Source organism: Microcaecilia unicolor, chromosome 2, assembly GCF_901765095.1.
Source record: "Microcaecilia unicolor chromosome 2, aMicUni1.1, whole genome shotgun sequence".
Classification (NCBI taxonomy): Eukaryota; Metazoa; Chordata; class Amphibia; order Gymnophiona; family Siphonopidae; genus Microcaecilia; species Microcaecilia unicolor.
Window position 1 is genome coordinate 596,974,017 of NC_044032.1, and position 15,257 is coordinate 596,989,273.

General features: G+C 39.8%; 1 protein-coding gene across 1 annotated transcript in view; it reads right to left on the minus strand.

The window, feature by feature from the left end:
* Positions 1-12,227: 12,227 nt before the first annotated feature.
* The window catches only part of TLL1 (tolloid like 1), a 499,423-nt gene continuing 496,393 nt past the window's right edge, over positions 12,228-15,257 (minus strand). The window contains exon 21 of the mRNA XM_030191579.1: positions 12,228-14,347. Coding sequence (XP_030047439.1) covers positions 14,216-14,347 — 132 coding nt within the window. The 3' untranslated portion in view covers positions 12,228-14,215. The remainder of the gene's footprint in view (positions 14,348-15,257) is intronic.

A 15,257-nucleotide genomic window follows, 5' to 3' on the forward strand; every position in this document is an offset into this window, starting at 1 on the left:
GATGAGTAGTGAAGTGCATCAGGGATCGATGCTGGGGTTGATTCTGTTTAATGTATTTGTGAGAGACATTGATGAATGGTTAGAAGGAAAAGTCTACCTTTTCACGGATGACACGAAGATAGCCAATAAAGTGGATACCCTGGAGGGTGTAGAAATCATGCAAAGAGATCTACAACATTGGAAGAATGGTCAAGGGTCCTGCAGTTAAATTTGATGCTAAGAAGTGTAGAGTGCACTTAAGGTGCAGAAATCCAAAAGAAATGCACCAGATAGGAGGCGAGAGATTGGTAACTTTGGCTCAGGACCTTAGGGTGATGGTATCTGTGGATCTCAAGGTGGTGGCCATGCCCAGAAGGATGCTAGGCTGAATATAGAGGGACATAACCATCATAAGAACAGAGGTGTTGATTCCCCTGTACAAGTCATTGATGAGGCCTCAATTGGATTATTGCGTTCAGTTTTGGAGACTGTATCTTGCTAAGGATGTAAAAAGATGAAGAGCTTCAAAGAAAAGTGATGAAAATGGTATGGGGGTTTGCGTTGCAAGACATACGAAGAGAGGCTTGATGACTTGAACGTATATACCCTATAGGAAACGAGAAACAAGGGTGATGTATGTGAAGAAACAGTATATTTTAAGCCTGTAAAACATTGGATATTTTCCTGCATTGATTATGTTCTGAAATGTATTTCTCCTATTTGGACAGTAGGTGGTGTTTCTTTGCTGTAAAGCTGTTACAGAGAACTGAGTGTTTTTTTTTCTTTAGTTTGACACAAACAAGAAGATATTTGAAACCTTGTTGACTTGGATCTGATTGGCCCAGGAGCTCATCTCATTTGAATTTTTTGGTTTGAGTTTAGTTTCAGCCTGGAAGGAGAGAGATCTCTTTGCTGGAGCTCTGTGAACAGATATGTCCTGATCTCCCCAGGTACTTTCTATGAAATATGCAAGTGTTTAATTAGTGTTATAATTGATCCATATTTCAGTTACCTGTTATTGTTTGCCAATTGCACTATTTTGTTCTACCGTTCAATATTTTTAAAGAGAATAAACATAATTGTTTGCTCGTCCTATTTGTCCGGACTGATAAAGAATCCTGGTGGTTTGTATGTTGGGTCTGAGTGCTTTCTGGGAACTGTGGGACCACTGGGAGTATGGTTCCAGTAACCTACAACTCACTGGGGATAACTGGAGAGCGGAAGACTCGCACAGAGGTGATTGTGACCCACTTAGTGGGAGGAAGGTCCTACTGTAGAGTACAAGCAGTAGATGCAGGCAGAACTGAGCTGTGCTAGGGATAGACCCTCTAAGTGGCCACTGGGTAGCCCCAGGTAGGTGGCTATGTGTTTTGTGACAATATGATACAGATGTTTAGTTATTTGAAAGATATTAATCTACCAACAAACCTTTTCCAGAAATGGGAAGGTGATAAAACTAGAAGATTGAATTGAGGTTGAAGAGGAGCTGACAGGCATAATATCAGGAAATATATTTACACCGAGATGGTGGTAGATACCTGAAGTGCCCTCCCCTGGGAGGTGATTGAGATAAAAATGATAACATAATTCACAAATATTTGGGACAAACACAAAGGAATCCTGTTTAGAAGGAATGGATCCAAGGAAGCTTAGCAGAGATTAGATGGCAACACTGGTAATTGGGAAGCAAAGCGAGTATTGTGTCCTAATCATGGCTGGACAAATTCAGCTTCAGAAATTGTAAAACAAGGAAAGTGCTGGACCCTGATCCTGGTTGAGTAGATTTGGATGGGCTGGACTGGAGCTTAACTTTGGCTTCAATGACAAGTTCAGAAGTTTTAGAACAAGAATGGTGCCAGACAGATTGCTATGGTCTATTCCCTGAAAATGGCAAGGATAAATCAAGGTCAGGTAAACATATTAAGTATTACATCAAACCTTATATAATGAGTTTATCTTGTTGGTCAGACTGGATGATATGTACAGGTCTTTATCTGCCATCAAGTACTATGTTACTATGGGGCTCATTTTCAAAGAAAGAGTTACAATGTTCCATGGAACTTTGTAACTTTAAGTGCTTAGAAAATATGCCTCCAGTATACTGACGCAGACTAATTGCGTTTTGTGTTAATCGTCAAAGGGGCTTGTTGGAGCAATTTCCCCTAGAAAAATATATAGAAAAAGAAGATTGTAAGCATCATGTTTCTCTGAAAGAGTACTGAGAGCAGAATAAGCCTCTGCGCATAAGTGGGCATTGCTTTGCTGTCAAATTTGATATATTGAAGCTCAGGAAAGAAGATAGATGTAGGGGTCTATTGATAAATTATATATTTTAATTTCAGTAACTAGCAAAAATGAAATATTAACTTGTTTATGAGTCTAAAATCATGTTGTGCTAGATTTAGTCTGTCCCCCTACCTAATTTCCACCACTTTGGTCACAGTCAGTTAAACTACTACTACTTATCATTTCTATAGCGCTACTAGATGTACGCAGTGCTGTACACTTGAATATGAAGAGACAGTCCCTGCTCGACAGAGCTTACAATCTAATTGGGACAGACAAACAGGACAAATAAGAGATAAGGGAATTACTAAGGTGGGGATGATAAAATAAGGGTTCGGAGCTAAAAGCAGCATCAAAAAGGTGGGCTTTTAGCCTAGATTTGAAGATGGCCAGAGATGTGGCTTAGTTAAAATAATCAAGATAAGAAGAAGGAAAAATGTAAACAACATGTGTTTTTAATCAACAAGTAATTAAGAATAGATTGAAAAATCATAGTTACATAGAGGGGAGGCAAAATGGCATAAGTATGGGACAGAGGGAAAAGATTTACAGTAGATGAAAGACATCAAATATTACAAGCCCCCAGTTCTTTCCCAATTAGTAGCAGATAGCATGGCTGATGCTACTTGGACATAGTTGCTGTCGGATTACAAAGATCATGTAAGATTTGAATTACATAGTGCCACATTGGTGGACTATTGTAAACAAGCGATCATACCAAGGGGCTTAAGAATGCCTAAAGCACCTAAACTATTTCCAGATGATGTAATGTAAGGGAAAGGGAAATGGGACTTGATATACTGCCTTTCTGTGGTATTTTGCAACTACATTCAAAGCGGTTTACATATATACAGGTACTTATTTTGTACCTGGGGCAATGGAGGGTTAAGTGAATTGCCCACAGTCACAAAGAGCTGCAGTGGGAATCAAACCCAGTTCCCTAGGATCAAAGTCCGCTGCACTAACCACTAGACTACTCCTCCAAATGTAGAACATTGGAAAAGCATCTTGAACCAATGCTCACTGGATCTTATGTCATTATTAATTCAAACAATACAGAAAACTTTAGCACAGGATAAACCATTGCTTGAAGAAAGAATCACCTATTTAAAATCATTAGCTGATTATGAAGCAGCAAGGGAGGAATTTGACAGAAAACTTGATAAATTTGTGAAAGAAATTAAAATGAATAAATGTAAAAAACTACAAAGGAACCAGAAGGATTACACTGAAGGATATCTGTGTAATTGGCAGCACCCTAAAGAGCCCCATGAGATGAACAAGCAACCCAAAAATGTAGGGTTTGCTTTGTCTACAGATTCCTCCAGTGGTAATGACAATGAAGCTGGGGGATCAAAAACAGAGGGGCCACCTTATACAAGGAATTACAGAGCATGAGATGCAACTAGGGTCAAGATGACCTAGAGGATGGGGACCACAGAACTACAGGGGTCCCAGTACAAGAACATGAGGAAGGGATGATTCTCTATAATTAATTTGTCTAGGTACCAACTTACTTCTACAGAAAAATCAGTACTTCAGAAAGGTCTGTCATTTGTCCCTACAAAAAAAACATCATCCTTTCCAATTTAGGGTAGAATTTGAAAACTTTGTTAGAGTGTTACAACATAAGGTGTATTTTGCAAATGAGTCAACTACGAATATTTCATTTTCAAATTGTGATAACAAAAGTACATGGATGCCTCCAGGCCCACTTGATCTGGCTATTACCATTTTTCAGCAATTGGTTTTAAAAGAAGTTGAGCAGATAGAACAAACTTATCACAACACAAGATATAATTTATCCAAAGAGCATTATAAGGCATTACAACATCTAAGGCAGGAACCTTCGATTGTTATACAGAATGCCGATAAAGGTGGGGAGATAGTAATCTTATCCAAAGAATACTATTATATGGCAGAAATATATGGGCAACTTAGAGGGGCATTTTCGAAAGAAACATCAAAGTCGGAATTTGGACGTTTCACAAAGACGTCCAAATTTGGAGGCGGGGAGAAGGTCATTTTCAAAAAAAGATGGATGTCCATCTTTCGTTTCGAAAATAGCAAGGACGTCCTTGGATTTGGACATCCTTATTTCTGCGATTTTTGAAACCAAAGACATCCAAGTCAAAAGCATCCTAATGCAAGCCATTTGGACATGGGAGGAGCCAGCATTTGTAGTGCATTGGTCCCCCTGACATGCCAGGACAGCAATCGGGCACCCTAGGGGGCACTGCAGATGACTTCATAAAATGCTCCAAGGTACATAGCTCCCTTACCTTGTGTGCTGAGCCCCCAAACCCCCCTCAAAACCCACTACCCCCAACTGTACACCACTACCATAGCCCTTACAGGTAAAGGGGGCACTTGTATGTGGGTACACAGGGCTTCCAGTGGGTTTTGGAGGGCTCGCCGTTTCCTCCACAAATGTAACAGGTAGGAGGGGTATGGGCCTGGGTCCACCTGTCTGAAGTGCACTGCACCCACTAAAACTGCTCCAGGGAACTGCATGCACTGTCATGGACCTGAGTATGACATCTGAGGCTGGCATAGAGGCTGGCACATATTTTTAATGATGTTTTTTGTGGTCGAAGGGGGTTAGTGACTACTGGGGGAGTAAGGGGAGGTCATCCCTGATTCCCTCCAGTGGTCATCTGGTCATTTGGGGCACCTTTTTGTGCCTTATTCGTAATAAAAACAGGTCCGGGTGAAAATGTCCAAGTTTTAGTCTTGGACGTCTCTGCTGCTTTCCATTATGGCTTAAAGACGTCCAAGTCTTAGGAACGCCTAAGTCCCGCCTTCACCATGCCTCCAATACGCCTCCCTCAGATTTGGAAGTCCTTGCGACAGACTTCCGATAGAGACGTCCAAAATTGGGTTTCGATTATACCAATTTGTTGAAAGATGGACGTCCATCTCTTTCAAAAATGAGCCTGTTAGAGACAGAGGTACTTATCAAGTGTTAGAAGACGATCCTTCATTGGACATCTTAATAGCACTGTAGAAATTGACAAAAGCGACAATGAAGGAAAGTTTCCTTACCCAAAAAGAAAGTCAATTGCTTTGTCGTTTACATGCTACAATACTGATCTTTTATATGGTTCCAAAAGTACATAAAGACTTAATAAATCCTCAGGGAAAGCCAATTGTATTGGCACGCATTTCACTTTTGGAATGGTATGCCAGTATGTGGATGTTTTTCTACATCCTCTAGTAGAAAATATTCCTTCATATTTAAAAGATTCTGCACATTTTTAAAATATTTGTTACTCTGGATGTCCACTCTCTCTACAGTTCAATTCCACAGATGGAAGTGGTAGAAATGGTACGGAAAAAGCATTGGATTCCACAGAACGTCCATGGACGGTTCCTACAGCTTTTTTGCAACAGCTCACAGAGTTGGCCTTAACCCATAATTTTTTCTTGTTTGATGAGAGATTGTACCTTCAAACATCAGGAATTGCTTTGTGGGCAATGTTTGCCCCATCTATTGAGAATTTATTTATGAATTTAGTTTGAACAGCAATTTGTCTATTCTTCCCCAAAATTTTGAAAGGTAAAATATTGGGGTAGATATATCGATGATAAATTTGTTCTATGGGAAGGAACCACAATAGAAATGGAGCAATTCTTAGGAAAATTAAATGGAAGTCATCCTAAGATTAAATTTGATTATAATTTTCACTAGTCACAGATGAATGTTTTGGATATTTGGATGTATAAAGAGGGTGACATAATACATACAGAAGTATATACAAACCCAAAAGACATTAATTCCCTTCTGGCATATGACAGTATGCATTCAAGGCATTTAGTTACCAGTCTTCCATTTTCTCAATTTCTGAGGTATAGAAGAATATGCAATTCCTCACAACAATATTGAAGACTTGAAAGAAAAATTTAAAGACAGAGGATATCCTTCTAAAATTAAACAGACTCAAAAAATAGGCCGGTTTAACAACAGAGATTGGTTGTTGAATTCAATAAGGAAGCACAAAGAAGAGAAAGTGAATTGCATTTTAAAATATACAAAATAGTCAGAAAAACTCTCTTTAATTATTAGAAAACATTGGAAGATATTACAAACTCATGAAATATTTAAAGACCAAAGTTTGATGATTTCTTACACCCGGAACAGTAACATACAAGATAAAGTTTGTAGTTCAGATGTATGGATGAAACAGGAAATAACTAAGGGTCAACATCGGAAATGTGGCAGGTGCTCTATATGTTATAAAACAATTGAAGGTTCGGTATTGGCGTGGCAGCAAGGACAGAGTAAAATTGAATTGAAGCATAATACAGATTGTGAATCCACCAATGTTATATATGCATGTAAATGTACCTGTGACAAAATTTATGTTGGACATACCACCCGAAAATTTAAAACTAGGATGATTGAACATAAACATTGTATTATTAATAAGTAGAGAGGTGTGGTAGCCGTGTTAGTCCACTTTTAAAGGTAATCAGTAGAAATCAAACAAAAGAAAACATGGAAAAGAAAATAAGATGATACCTTTTTTATTGGACATAACTTAATACATTTCTTGATTAGCTTTCGAAGGTTGCCCTTCTTCGTCAGATCGGAAATAAGCAAATGTGGTAGATGACAGTATATATAAGTAAAACATCCAATCATTTCATTGACAGTCTAACAGGGTGGGGATGGGTAGGAGGTATGCATGGGAACATCAAAGCATTTCAGAGATAGTCTAACAGGATGGGGTGGATAGGTGAGAGGAGGGTGATAAACAGAGCAATACAACTTTATGGTTTATAATGGGCTAGAAAACCCAGATCTTTGTTAAGTCCTGTCTGTTGGGTGTCAAAATATTCAATCATTCTGACTTCAAAGGTCTTACATTCCTGTATTGTTTTAAAGTTACCTTTTAGGATTCTTACTATGAAGTCACTGGTACAGTGATCTGGTTTTGTAAAGTGCTGACCCACAGGGGTGGGAACCCGGCTGGCACCAGTATTCTTCATGTGATGTCTATGTAAATTAAATCTTGACCAGTAGGTGCGTACCAACTGCTGATTACCCCCGGAAAGGCCGTACATGGGAGGAAATAAATAAATCATCCAGGCATTATGGGCATGGTAGCCTGGCAGTAGTCTCATTTTGGTGTGTGCTGCCAGCCTAACGCACCTTTTTAAAAGGGCACTTTAGATTTATTAGGAATGGGAATATTCAGGAAAAAGAGAACCTACTCCAAAAGGATGGTCTCCACCTTTTGTTAAGGCAGAACCAGGATCTAAATGCTAAAATTTATAAAGAAAAAAAAGAGAAGCTTTTAAACTATAACCTGAGGAAAATCTTACAGTTACTTTACTCTGAACCATATACTACTAAGCATCTTCAAGATATACTGGAGAGATGCTGAAATTAGAATATCCCGATAGAGAAATTATTGTAAAAAATGAAGTAGTCCAGGAATATTTAAATGAAGTACAGATAAATGTTTCCAAACTACCCCTAGAAACTGTTTAATAGATTGTGAATACAATTTAAATAGATTATTTAAATTGTTTGTATGTTAAAGCCAAAAGTCTAAAAAAGATAAGGTGGAGGAGTTAAAATGTATAGCAATAAATGAAGAATTTGACATAATAGGTATGTCAGGGACCTGATGGAATGAGAACAACCACTGGAACACCATGATACTGGGGTACAAATTATATCAAAATGGCTGAATCCCATGTGAGATGGGGAGGAGCACAGTACTGGGTGTATACTATTGTCCACCTGGACAGGATTAAGAGACAGTGAAATGCTAACAAATTTAGAAGCTCATTTTCAAAACAACAAAAAATATCATAAGGAGGTAGATGGATGTTTTTCTTCCAAAAACATCCAAGTTGCTATTTTCAACACTCCAATTTTAGATATTTTTCTCCACAGTTCATCCAAATTTCAAGGGGGCATGTTGGAGGCGTGGTTTGTTCAGGAAATGGGTAAGACATGGGCAGCACCAAAAGATACAAGTTTTTCTGCAACAATGAAACACAACAAAAAGGTCTAGGCCCAAAATTAAAACATTTTTGGCTAGACCTGTTTCAATCATAAATAAGTGACCAAACGGTGCCCTAAATATGTAAATGACTACTGGAGGGATGAAGGCATAAACCCCGTTTACTCCCCCATTGGTCACAGACACACTAAGATGTGACTGTTCAGTACATACCATCAAAAAAGATAAAGCGGGGGGGGGGGGGGGGGGGTTAGAACTCCTGATCCCCCTTATGAAGAAAAGCTAAACAGTTTAGGAGTTTTCAGGTTGGAGAAAAAAGATGACTGAGAGGGGATAACATAGATGTTTCTAAAATCAAAAACAGTTAATTAGTGAACTGCTGTTTAACCTTTCAAACAATGCAATAACGACAGTCCATGTAACTAAGAACCAGCAGACTGAAAACATCGTGGATTTTTTTTTATGCAGTGCTTAATTAAGTTATAGAATCTGTGGTCAAGACAACTAACACAATGGGATTCAAAAGAGGTTTTGACAAATTGCTGGAGAAGAAGCTTTCATCACTGGTAAAAAACTAGTAACCATACACAGAAGACTTTTCAGAAAAACCAAGCAAAATGAATCAACAAGCAAATGCAAGTGTTTGTTAGTGTAAAATATGGTCTATGGAGGGGGAGGGGAAGGTTTTTGAGCAGTGGAGGGTGGAATTGTTCAGGGGATTGTTGTCAGAGGCTCAGAGGGCCCCACATTTTAAAAGGGGGGGGGGGTCTGTGGTGGAGCAGTTATTAGTTGGAGGGTTGGGGATGTGGTTTGGGGTTAGGATGGAGGGGTGAATGGAGGGGGATCAGGAAGGGAGTACTGAGTGACTGGGGTTGGGACTGCTGATTCAGCCAAGTGTTTGCTTATTTATTTATGCTATTGGCCTGCATCGCATTATGTACCTCCGCTTTGCCAGGCTACCGCAGGAGCTCAGTAGTAATGCCTGCCTCCAAAGCGCACCATTTCCGGCGCTGAAAAAATACTTTTATTTTTTTAGTGCCGGGGACTTACCCGGCGGTAATTGGGCAGATACATGTTCTGCCCAATTACCGCCAGGTTAGCACGGGAGCTCTTAATGCCTCTTAAATAGGTGGCGGATAGGGCTCCCCCAGGAAATAGCTCCATGGCAAGTGGTTCACTTGTCCTTTTTATTAAAAAAAAAAAAAAGAAGCCTTTTCTCTACTGTAGTAAAAGGAGCCCTCAGCATGCAGCAAATCTAAGTGCCAATGCTACCACAGGGCCCCTTTTACCACAGCTTTGTGAAAGGGGCCCTACATGCTGTACTTGATAGTGTGAGAACCAGGTGCGTAGCCAGACTTTGGCGGGAGGGGGGTCCAGAGCCTGAGGTGAGGGGGCACATTTTAGCCCCCCCCCCGGCACTGCTGACACCCCCCCCCCCCCCGCCGCCATTGCCGACACCCACCCACCCCCGCCCCGCCATTGCCGACTTTGCCCCCCCTGCCGCCGACCCTCTCGACCACCCCTCCCGCCGCCAACCCGCCGTCGCCTACTTTTGCTAGCGGGGGACTCCAACCCCTGCCAGCCGAGGTCCTCTTCTGCTCGCAAAAGGCTTCCTTCTGTTTCTGACATCCTGCACGTTGTACGTGCAGGACATCAGACTCACAGAACGAAGCCTTGCAGATCAGAAACAGAAGGTAGCCTTTTGCGAGCAGAAGAAGACCTCGGCTGGCGGGGGGTTGGGGTCCCACGCCAGCAAAGGCAGGCGACGGCGGGTTGGCGGCGGGAGGGTGGGGCTGGGCGGGTCGTCGGCAGGGGGTTCAGGGCCAAATCTATGGGGGCCCCGGCCCCACGTAGCTACGCCACTGGTGAGAACACCAGTGCTATCAGGCACTGCATTCAATGCGGTGTCTCTGTGGTAACCGTCTGCCCTTTGCGATAAATGCAGGGCAGATGTTGGCCACCCCCCTGCATTTAGTACATAATCTTTGCACTTACCACATGATACTTTTTGTGTTACCCATGCACTAAGTGCAAAATTTACCACATTTAGTAGAAAGGCCCCCATATTGGCCATCCTTTATCTTCAAGTATCATGGCGGCTTTAAATGGTAACTTATAAATTAAAAATTATTGTATCGCATTCTAGATGTCAAATCTCAAGAACAGGAGTCCAGAGGAGGACCAAAATAATGCAGTCTGATTCATAAGTCCAATGAGGTGAGACTGAAGCGTTCAAATATATTGCATGTTCCTGATCAAAAGAGGGAAGGTGTAATAAGGAATGTCTCGTAATTACCTTAAGGGGAAATATTTTTCTGTGGCATGCATTTCCACGACAAAATAGAATAAAAAAGCTGGGGTTGTTTGGACGGGGTGTCTAAATTCTAAATAAAATCATAAATGTTTTAGGTCATGACAATACAAGCATCAAGGGCATTCCAAAATGCACAGACAGAGACCATGGATCCTCAGCGGTAAGAAAGAAGAAAGGCTAGAGATCAAGCCAGGTTTGTGGTTATGACTGAGGTAAATAAATAGTGAAGACTACACTTTAAGCCTTTACCTGTTGTGAAATTCTTTGTTCCTATACATAGTTTTAAAGTATTTAAAACAGATCTATTATACATATCCCTTATAAAGGCATATTTATAGGACAGGTTTAAAAAATAACTAAAGGGTCCTTTAATGTAAGGTGCACTAACAGATTTATTGCACACTAACAATATAATGGGTATCTTATTACTTAGTGTATGCTAAATCCATTAGCATACCTTAGTAAAAGTCCCTAAGAGATAAGTAAACTTGGTTTGCCAAAAAGTTATCAAGCCATCCTTATGTTAAAAAAAAGTATATTGATGAGGATAAGCCTAAAGTAATGCAAAGATAATAAATTGTGAATGCTGATGCCTGTGCACAACTATTATTATTATTATTAGATTTTATAAGCTGACATTTTCTGAATCCAAGCTCAAGCATGTTACATGTAGGCACACAAGTTGTTTCTCTGTCCAAATGGACTTACAATCTAAGGGGTAAATATTCAGCTGGTGGTTATGAGCATTTTGCTGACTGCCGTGGGCATTATTCCTGGATATTCAATGCCAGACCATGTCTGGGCTTCAGCATTCAATACCTGGTTTATGCAGCACTGGATAACACATAGCCCAGTTGTCGATATTCCAAACTTAACCAGCCATGGGTTGCTGCATGCAGGCATGCAGTTACCTTGGCTGGTTAAGTGCTGAATATTGCCACTTAACCATCCAAGTGCTGACTCCACCCCCCCCCCCCCCTTAACACCCCTAAAATAGCCGGCTTTCACTTAGGTGCTTACCACTAATTTTCAATGACACTTAGGGCCTCTTTTATCAAGCCACGCTAGCGGTTCCCATGCAGCAATACTGACGAAGCCCATTCAAAGAGAATAGGCTTCATCGGCATTGCTGCACTGGGGACCACTAGTGTGGCTTGATAAAAGAGGCCCTTAGCTGGTTAAGTGCCACTCAAAACTAGCAGTTTTCCCAGAATGAGCGATTTAATCAGTCAGCGGCTGTTTCTGGTTAGTTAAATCATTTTGAATATTGACCAGTACATTTTACTTAAGGTAGTGGAGGAAGAAATAACTTGCCCAAGGTCACAGGAGCATCAGTGAAAGAATTTGAACCTTAGCTTCTCTGGGTCTCAGCCTGCTGGTTTAACCACTGAGATACTCCTTCACACAACTGTATTGCATTTTTACCATTACACAACTATGTGCACACTCTGATTTTGTCCTACAGTGCAAACAGCTTAAAGCTGGCATGGTAAAAATCTAGAGTCATGTCATTTTCATATAAGCATGTCGCATTATTTGCATTATCTCAAAATAAGCTTTGTTGTATCCAAAAGCAAGACCTGTGTTGCAATCGAATTTGTGTGGCTAAGAAAAATTTATTGGACAAAATAATGTGCTATAGAACTTTCCTAATAATTGTAATGTGTTTTTTTTTTTTACGTGTGAGGATATAATGGTAGCAAAGTAATCTCATCCGTGGTTGAGATAGGTGGAAGAATCTACACGTCCGTCTAGTGTTAAAATATTTTTTAAAATAAAATTGGTGCCAGAGGATGTACACTATATGATAGCAGATAAAATAATGCCAGATTTGTTTGGAAGCTACATCACAGGATAATAAAATATTATTTTGTGAGTGCATTGTAATATTTCATTTGAATGTTGTTCCTAATGGGTTTGAACTCTTATGATCTATTTTCAATACCTTAGAAGAAAAGTTGCTACAGTCGGGGTTTTGGTAGAATTTAGCACATCAAACAACAAATTAACAGTTCAACCATACAACATATTTCAGCCTTTGGGAATATTCATTCATACATACTTAAATAGCACACATCATGACAAAAGCCACAAATGTCCTAAAGCACATATAATAGTTCATTCAATTAAGAATCTATTCCTATTATCAGAAGCAAGTCACTTTATATACATCAGACACTGAACTATTCAAATGGTGTGTTGGAAGATTTGTTTTTGTACTATACATATAAATGTTCAAGTTGCAAGATTATCAAATGAAATATGCATGTGCAAGATCTGTTTGATCATGTGCGAGATTTCTAAGGCAATGGTAATTGTTCCATAGGACTTAGTGCTGCCCTTGCAATGATCTCTTCATACATTTGCTGTCTTCTTTATTCTTCAGATGCAGTCAGGCACAGTGAGATATTCATGATCTGCAGTATTGTTGGCTCAAAGGTTTAAAACTTTTGCTGTTGTGTTCACAGAATAGCACCATAGGAATACTCTTGCAACCACATACTCCTTTGTTATTTCAACCATCCTTTAATTAATTTGCAGCAAACAGGCTCTTTTTCCGTTAGGTCCAATCAAGGGGATTGTTCCTTCTCATCAGCACCATTTGCCCACTAGTTTAAAAAAGAACAGACACATTTCTCCACGAAAGAAATATACTGTAGCAGCGGTTACAATTATAATACTGAAAATGCAATCTGCAGGGTTTTTTTTTTTTTAATGAACCATGTCCTTACCATTTTTGAGCTTCTGTTTCTCTGGCTAAAGAATTTGATTTGTGAAATAAGTTTGTAAAACAAGACAAAGTCCTTAATCGGGTCTGATAGACATTAACTGTACATTACCCAAATGGCAAACTTGATCAGAACATTGGACACATTTAATTTGTTAAAGCATCCAAATCCTTAATGTAACAATGAAGATAGTTTTCATAATGTTGGTAGAACAAAATGCACAAAAGGCCAGTTAATTGCATGGATGTAAGAGTGACATACATATGAAAAAAAAATGAATATTCCAGTTCCCAAAGATCTGTAAGAAATTCATTGGACTGATGAATGTCTAATAAGATCAGGCCACCCTAAGAGGACTTTTGTTATTTCCTATCTTTTCACTTCTTTGCATTGTATCCTGGACACACAGCCAAACACAAAAAATAAAACCACCCCCTCCCCCGCCAAACAACAAAACAAAAAAATAACAAAACAATAAATTCAAACTAAGATAACAGAGCAGAATTTTAAGTGACTAGCTTGCAAATTAATTTTATAGTTTATCCTTGGAGACCAAAGAATTATCAGAAGTAGGGGCAACTGCAGGATTCTGTCCCGTTTTGAACGAATTGAGTCTGCAGGTACTCTATCTGACAAATGTTTTTGAAGCTTCCGTGAAAGCATGCCATGCTCTTTCGCCACCATTCCAGGCACAGTTCAAAAGTGGTTTATGCATATTACCACCTTCTTCATCAACTCTATCACCATCATCCAAACATTCCCCTGGGATAGATAAACCTCAGTTTTTAAACTGAGATGCTCTTGGTCTTTGAGTATCTTTCCACTTGTACTTAGATAAAACATTAGTACTTATCACTTCTGTGAGAAATGTTTTTTCCCCCCTCAGCCTCTTTCTCCTTTTCATTACTGGCATAGAGGTGGTGAAGTCCTTATTTGGTTTGCAGCATGTCTTGCAATGTTATGCTTCTGTATCGTATATGAAATCCCTTCTTGCTGATTGTATCATCGGTATGAAAGAGGATTAAGATGACGTCTCCTGCTGAGGAGATCTTTCCTGGTGGCTAAAAAAGAATCAGACAGTTTCAGCAACAAAATAATTTTCCTTACACAATAGATTAGCACAGTAGCTTAACTCAGGCCTTGCAGCACCTCCCAACTGTTTTTGCTTCTGATTGCTATATATGCTTCTAGGCAGTGAACAATCCACCTATGAAATATGTATAATAATAGTCATAATATCATTTTATTTTGTAACTGTGTACATTATTTCATTTAGTGCACACTAAGAGGAACAGTTCAAACCTGCAGTAAAACAAACCATTTTACCATAGCAAAATGTACCATGCAAGTCATTAACCTGTGGTACCTCAGTACCATAGGTTAGTGACTCATGTAATAAATTTAATCTTGCTGCAAATAAAACTAGCCTCAGGTTAGACCCATTACCTTGTAAAGGGCCAGACCAATGGTTGACCTGTACCCTCACCCACCCCAGTTTCACAATCCCCTTTTGACAACTCCACCCTCAGACCCTTAAGCAAGATCAACCTAACTCATTAATTCTCCTCAGCACCTACCCGAGGACTCCCTGTTAAGGAGGCTTAAGTAATTCTTAGACGTTCTCAACCTGATAGCTCCCAGTTTCAAAATGATTTCCTCAGTCTCTCAGCACTAGTCTTGTGATACTGTAACTAGGGGGTCAGGCTGCCAGATGAGGGAATGCTTCTCAGAGGTGTACAATTTATCTCTGCTTTCCCCTTTTTTCCTGTGTCTGTCAATTGGTGAAGTGATAGAGCAGAACTGTGTGTGGTTCACTCTGCCCCACTCACCTCTATACAGCCTCCTCCTCCTTTTCCCCTTGTCTCACTTTTCTTTGTCAACAACACTTTGCCACCCTTTATCCTATCCCCCCCTCCTCTCATTCTACTCTCTTGCTTCTATCTCCTCTTACTTCCCTCACACTCATTTTCC